This window comes from Palaemon carinicauda, chromosome 25, assembly GCF_036898095.1.
Source record: "Palaemon carinicauda isolate YSFRI2023 chromosome 25, ASM3689809v2, whole genome shotgun sequence".
NCBI lineage: Eukaryota > Metazoa > Arthropoda > Malacostraca > Decapoda > Palaemonidae > Palaemon > Palaemon carinicauda.
The window spans coordinates 46,905,687-46,912,989 of NC_090749.1; the positions used below are offsets into that span (position 1 = coordinate 46,905,687).

The 7,303-nt window shown below is 36.3% G+C and overlaps 2 protein-coding genes across 2 annotated transcripts; both read right to left on the reverse strand.

Moving 5' to 3' along the window:
• Positions 1-2,449: 2,449 nt before the first annotated feature.
• LOC137619003 (protein FAM200C-like) lies at positions 2,450-3,269 on the reverse strand. Its single transcript, XM_068349202.1, has 2 exons — positions 3,146-3,269; positions 2,450-3,042 (listed from the first exon to the last, which is right to left on the reverse strand). Exons 1-2 carry the CDS (start codon positions 3,267-3,269, stop codon positions 2,450-2,452), a joined length of 717 nt encoding a protein of 238 aa, XP_068205303.1.
• A 65-nt stretch (positions 3,270-3,334) lies between these two features.
• On the reverse strand, positions 3,335-3,865 carry LOC137619004 (protein FAM200C-like). The gene has a single exon (XM_068349203.1). It carries the CDS (start codon positions 3,863-3,865, stop codon positions 3,335-3,337), a length of 531 nt encoding a protein of 176 aa, XP_068205304.1.
• Positions 3,866-7,303: the final 3,438 nt, after the last annotated feature.

The window sequence follows — 7,303 nt, forward strand, 5'->3', positions numbered from 1 at the left end:
TATATATATATATGTGTGTGTGTGTGTGTGTATGTATGTATATATGTATGTATATATATATATATATATATATATATATATATATATATATATATATATATATATATATATATATAATGTATGTATGTATTGCTTATAAGTATATACAAAGTATACATACAATGCAAGAATACATTACCAAATTGCAACTCGCGGTTACACATTTGATGTGTTTTGGGGCGCAAGTAAGTAGTCCTCTAGTGCCATCTACATCTCACGCCAAATTGAGTTTATGCAGTTTGTTTACAGGTGATCCAGCAGCCAATTCGCCCAAGTAACCGGAAGTGACGACTTGTTTACCTTGTCCCAAAAGTTGTTTACTAAGAAGAGTGACTTCTCCTCCGTCCCTTCGTCTGGAGGTGTCGCCCAAGTTTACATTAGTCAATAAGGATAGAGAGAGAGAGAGAGAGAGAGAGAGAGAGAGAGAGAGAGAGAGAGAGAGAGAGAGAGAGAGAGGGAGAGAGAGAGAGAGAGAATGGAAGGGGGAGGTTGGTTGGTTTCCTTTTAACTCGCCCTAATGGATTGATTAGAGTTATTTTCAGAAAGAATTTGGGATTTTGGGTTATTTTCAGTAAGGAGTAGGGAATATAAGGTTATTTTCAGCAAGGCGTAGGAATTTTACGGTTATTTTCAGTCAGGCATAGGGAATATAAGGTTAATTTCAGCGAGCCGTAGGAATTTCAAGGTTATTTTCAATAAGGCGTAGGAATTTTAAGGTTATTTCCAGTAAGGCGTAGGAATTTTATGGTTATTTTCAGTAAGGTGTTGGAATTTTAAGGTTATTTTCAGTAAGGTGTTGGAATTTTAAGGTTATTTTCAGTAAGGTGTAGGAATTTTATGGTTATTTTCAGTAAAGTGTTGGAATTTTAAGGTTACTTTCAGTAAGGCATAGGGAATATACGTTAATTTTCAGATTTTTTTTTGTGTGATTTTAAGGTTAATTTCAGTAAGGCGTACGAATTTTAAGGTTATTTTCAGTAAGGCATAGAAATTTTACGGTTATTTTCTGTAAGGTGTAGGAATTTAAGGTTATTTTCAGTAAGTTTTAGGGAATATAAGGTTATTTTCTCTAAGGCATACGGTTGTAAAGCTATTTTGAGATAGGCATAGGGTTTTCAAGGTTATTTTCAGAAAGGTATAGGGAATTGAAGGTTATTTTCAAATAGGTGTAAGAATTTAGTGTTATTATCAGAAAAAAAAACTCGAGATTTTAAGGTTTTCAGAAAAAAAATTAGGGAATTTAAGGTTAATTTTAGAAAGGCGTACAGAATTAAGGTTATTTTCGTAAAGTTGTAAGGGATTAAAGGTTATTTTCATGAAGGCATAGAGATTTTAAGGTTTTCAGAAAGGCGTAGGGATTATAAGGTTATTTTCAGAAAGGTATAGGGATTTTAAGGTTATCTTTTCGATAAGTGTAAAGAATTAAAGGTAATTTTCAGATAAGGTTAGGGATTTCAATGCTTTTTTAGATAGGCATAAGGAATTTAAGTTTACTTTCAGAATGGCGTAGAGATTTTAGTTATTTTCAGAGAGGCATGGGGATTTTGAGATCGAAAAGGAGATATTAATGATAGGTAAAAACCAGTGTGTGTACATGAAGAATATAGCCTATCACATATTACAGTATAGAGTATTGTACGGTATGTACAGTTGGCTTCAGTAATTCCGGTACCCTTCACAGTAAACTAAGAAGACGTCTGCCAGCTCTACAGTGAAGCAGCTAATGCTGTGATTACCAAATATTAACTATATGCAACGCTGCTTGTAAAACAAAGTCGCTGAGCTTGTAGAAACGTTTTTAAAAGCATTCTTTTTTTATTAATTTACGAAGTTTTGTATGAGAAATATATTGGTATTTGTTTAATAGCACTTCTTAAAGTTGTGGTGGCTGAGGTGGTAACGTCCCTGACTGGTGAACGCCAGACTGGGATTCGAGTACCGCTCAAACTCGTTAGTCCTATTGGCCGCTGTAACTTCAACATCCTTGTGACCTAAGGATGATGAGTTTGGGAGAGCCTATAGGTCTATCTGCAGAGTCATTAGCAGCCACTATCTGGCCCTTCTTTTTCCTAGCCTGGGTGGAGAGGGTGTTTGGGCCCTGATCATAAGTAATATGGTCAGTCTCTAGGGCAGTGTTTCCCAACATTTTCCAACCCTAGCACCCCCTGTTGTCATGTCTAAGCAGTCCAGCACCCCCTAATTATCTTAATCATTAATATCTTATTACTAGGTAACTAGAATGATAAAGGAATGTGAAGTGTACTGCTTGATCAATTTTATTTTGTTCATTCCTTAAAACTAACACAAAATACCAATATTGTTTATAAAAAAATTAAAAAAAAATTATATAAAATTAAATTGCATGGATTTAAATATGCACAACTGGGTAATCAATCATACTGTACATACATCAATGTGATTTTTGCTGTTGCTTATATGCAACTAGTTTCTCAATTCTAGGCTTTGTGTTGTCCAGAGCCACCCTCATATCATGAAGCAGCCCAATTTGAAGTCGGTTCCGGGCAGTTGTTTTGATTTGGAGCATGGTGGAAAAAGCCTTTTCACAGAGGTAGGTAGTAGGAAATGGGATGATCATTTCCAGCGCTGCCTTTGCTAATCCAGGGTATGCTACCAACTGATCACACCAGAAACCTGACAGCGGTAGTGTGCGAAATTTTGTTTGACAACCCTGGCTCACCTGCAGATCAATAAGCTCCTCCTTTAGGTTATCATCATCATCCATATCTGCCAAGAAGGGCTGCTGTATCCATTCTGGAAATGAATGATCCATGGGAAAGTATTGTGCCCTAGTGGTCTCTAGGAGTGAGAGGTGAGCAACAATATTTTCTACAAGCATTGGCTGGATTGTCTTGTCTCCATGTTTTTCATCCAGGATAGGAATGCTTCCCACATTTCCTCTCTGGATTCGACGCTTCCACAGTGATATTTTCTTCTTGAAGGCTTCTACCTTCTTTGTACAATCAATGTTATTAGCAAACATGCCTTGCATGGACAAGTTGAGATCATTCAGATGACCGAAAAATGTCTGCCAGGTAGGAGAGGGAGAGAATGAAAATTTCGTCCTCAAAATTTTCAGCAAAATCACTCTGATACTCTCGGAGAAATATTGCAATCTCATCAGCGAGCTCTGCAATACGTGCCAGCATTTTTCCGCGGGAGAGCCATCGCACTTCAGTGTGGAAGAGAAGCACCTGATGTTCACTTCCCATCTCCTCACAAAATAACTTGAACACTCTGTGGTTTAAAGCACGTCCCCCGGATGTAATTGACAACTTTAACACAGACGGACAGAACTTCTTTGAAATGAGATGGCAATGTCTTTACCGCCATAAGCATGGCGATGGAGTACACAGTGCTTCGTAATGATATCTTGGTACCCTCTCTCCTTCACTAGAGCAGCAAAGCCAGACTTATTCCCCAGCATGGCTGGGGCAACCATCTGTGCAGAACTGATCCCTACCTTCTCCCACTTGATCTGATGCTTCTGAAAGAATTCGTCCAAGAGTCGGAATACATCTGCTGCTTTAGTCGTTGTCTGCAAAGCCAAACAGAAGAGGAATTCATCTTTAATCTTCACCATTTTTTGATGTAACGGGGTATACACAATCAGTTGACTTAGGTTGGAAACATCAGTTGATTCATCCAACTGCAGACTAATGCGGGTAGGACTTGCTTGAATCTCCTCTACAATTTGGTCCAAAATGTCACAACTCATATCTTCAACTCTTCCTCCAATGACATTATTGGACAAAGGCACATCCTTCATCTTCTTGGCTGCTTCTGTTCCCAAAATTAACTCAACCATCCGAATGGTGCATGGCTTAATCAAAATTTTCTGGAGCCGAATGCGAAGCCTATGGCCCTAATGCACTGGTATGCCACTTCATATGAAGCTTGTAGAAGGGGTTTTTGCACTGGCTTGAATCCAAGTTTGGGGTAGTGTACCTTTCTTTTCATATCTAGCCCTCTTTCGCCTGCAAGGCCTCGAGAGACTGTTCATGTTCTATGGTTGGATGCTTCAACTGGTGGTCCTCGGAGTCTAGCAGGCCTCAAATTGGAGTTGCAAATGATAAAATGGCAAGTCATACACTGTGCCCGGTCTGGTCCTCCCTTATCGTCCAGGAATGCAGTGAAACCATATTTGACATATTCATCACTCCATTTGCGTGTCTTCGGCATGGCAGATTCACATAAACCTGCAAATGAATGAAGAGAAGGATTCTAGCAAAAAAGTAACAATGAAACTTTTATAAATGACATTAAGAAATAAAGAAACAGACTCAGATTATCATCAAAACATAATGCTATTAACAGTTAGCCTCTCCACTACTACTGCCCTCCCAACGGTAATCTAATTAAAAAAAAAAATCGAGCATAGCTTCCCCATCCTTTCTATAATTATATTGATTTCACTATGGGTGGCGGGTTTGGGAGGGGTATAGTATTAGATGGGGTTGCGGGAGGAGAAATAAGAAGATATGGGAGAAAGGAAAGCAGAGTACAAAATATATATTTGACAAGAAGAAAGCAGCAAGTTTCTATAAAAAAAAAATGTTGGAAATAGGGTTTAGGGTTTGCCATATGTCCTGATTTTCTCAGACATGTCCTGGATTTAGGTGTCAAAATCATGGTCCGAGGGGAATGTTAAAATTTCTTCATATGTCCATAATTTCTTCTTTAATGATGAAAATATATGTATGTATAATATATATATATATATATATATATATATATATATATATATATATATATATATATATATATATATATATATATAATAATAATAAAAATTACAACAACAAAGACAACAATAACAACAGCAACAACAAATAAAAATGATGTAAATGAATAAATTAATACATTATCATATATATATATATATATATATATATATATATATATATATATATATATATATATACAGTGTATGTGTATACACTATATATATATATATATATATATATATATATATATATATATATATATATATATATATATATATATACATATATATATGTGTGTGTGTGTGTTTACACAGGATGCATACATACATACACACATATATATATATATATATATATATATATATATATATATATATATATATATATATATATATATATATATATAATTATTTACACACACACAGTATTTATGATGCAGCCACAGACCTAATGAATCAGCCTTGAGGTCAGTTCATTTTTCTCTCTTTCGAATTATTTTTGCGCGCGCGCACACACACACACATGCACACACATATAGTGGTAGCTCTTACAAACTGCATTTTTTTACGACTCTGGAAGGTGGGGGGGGGGGAGGGTGTTCAAGAGGGAACCGTCGGTATTTTGACTGTTCAGATATGGCAACCCTAAAAGAGACTGCTTATTGGCCTAAACTAGTGAAAGGAAATCTGATTACTCAATTTTTAAGGTATTTCTAGCTAAAGTTGAAACCCTGCATGTGGTGTGTATGTTCCAAATGTGTGTATACATTGAAAACTTGTAAGAATAAACGTGTGTGGTGTGTGTACCTACATACTGATGGCTAAATTCTATTATTATTATTATTATTCAATTCTTGCACACTTATACTTCTTACTTTTGACCAGAAACTATCACGGAAAAGGTCGACAATTAATTTCAGATAAAGGAATCAACATAAAACAACCAGGTAACTGTAATATATCTAAGTCAGGAAAAATACTAAGCGAAATGACAACATGCACACTGGATTCAAAACATAGCCTACCCAGGCGCTACGAAGCCACTCGCCTCTGATACCAGGGTTCCAAGATTTTAGTCTTTCAATACTTAGTATTGAAAAACGTCATCACTTCTTTTACAGATAATTATATGAAGCGACACATTGGAGAGAGAGAGAGAGAGAGAGAGAGAGAGAGAGAGAGAGAGAGAGAGAGAGAGAGGAGAGAGAGAGAGAGAGAGTATACTTTCCAATGGACTTACCAGTATTACTGGAAATAAAAGATAGTCTTAGATATGGCGACAAAACTCATATATGTGGGAGCTGTACTGCTCTGTTACACTGCTACTGACCAACTACAGTGCTACTGTCTGCTGTTACTAGTCCACAGTCTCGCCGCTCTCATGTCAGATACAAACAAGTACCGAACGTGTACTGCAGAACTGGTCACGCCTTGCTAGGAAGTGATATTTTAACGTCTTGTGTGTATCGCTTCCCCAGCACCCCCAATAATTGAATTCAGCATCCCCAGGGGGTGCTAGCACCCCAGGTTGGGAAACGCTGCTCTAGGGTATTGCCTGCCTGACAGGGCAGTGTCACTGTCCCTTGTCTCTGCCATTCATGAGCGGCTTTTAAACCTTTAAATAGAAATTTTACAGGCAGTGTTGCCAACAGTTTCTCTTTGTTAAACGCAATGTTACCTGCTACACTGTACAGCTCTCGGACGTCATTTAGCTTTCCGAGAATTGTGCCGGAATTAATGAAGTTAACTGTGCCTTCAACATACTGTTAAGTCACTATATTGGAGCACAGCATCGGGAAACCTGTCAGCTGAATCGGTTCGTATGCAGGCATGTCCACTCTGTGTAGCTTTTCAATTACGTGGTATAGAAGTGGCATTTCACACACACCTCTTTATTTGAAAGTTTGTAAGGCTTAACATCTGTTTGTTTTTAACAATTGATATTGAAATTGTAATTTTATCCAAAGAGGCCAATTAGTTTCTTAATTTATTGATATATCTCAAATAAATAGAGACGCCAGTAATTTTATCTAAAGGGCCAATTAGTTTCTAAATTTATGATATATCTCCAATATATATAGAAGCCAATAAACTGGTACAACTGTGAGTGTTAGCCAGTTCTTGTGGAACCCATGTGATTTCTACATGCATTCAGTATGTATGTATGAGAGGAAATAAATATATATATATATATATATATATATTATATATATATATATATATATATATATATAATATATATATGTGTGTGTGTGTGTGTGTGCGTGTGTGTGTGTGTATGTGTGCCATGCGTGCACGCGTGTGTGTATGTATTTATATATATATATATATATATAATATATATATATATATATATATATATATATATATATATATATATATATGTAGCATAATTAATTAATCTAAATTAGTCCTGCTACTGCATTGTCACTGTCCTTTGCCTCTGCCATTAGTGAGCGACCTTTAAACCGTAAGTTTTTTTTTTCAACTCCTCAATTCAAGTATGAATATGGCAGCAAC

What these genes read in the sequence shown, in the direction of transcription:
- LOC137619003 (XM_068349202.1), bottom strand. Translation starts at nt 3,269, where the DNA reads ATGGGAAGTGAACATCAGGTGCTTCTCTTCCACACTGAAGTGCGATGG. An exon ending in ATTTCTCCGAGAGTATCAGA is followed by an intron (nt 3,043 to 3,145) that starts GTGATTTTGCTG and finishes TGTCCATGCAAG; the next exon opens with GCATGTTTGCTAATAACATT.
- LOC137619004 (XM_068349203.1), bottom strand. Translation starts at nt 3,865, where the DNA reads ATGGTTGAGTTAATTTTGGGAACAGAAGCAGCCAAGAAGATGAAGGAT.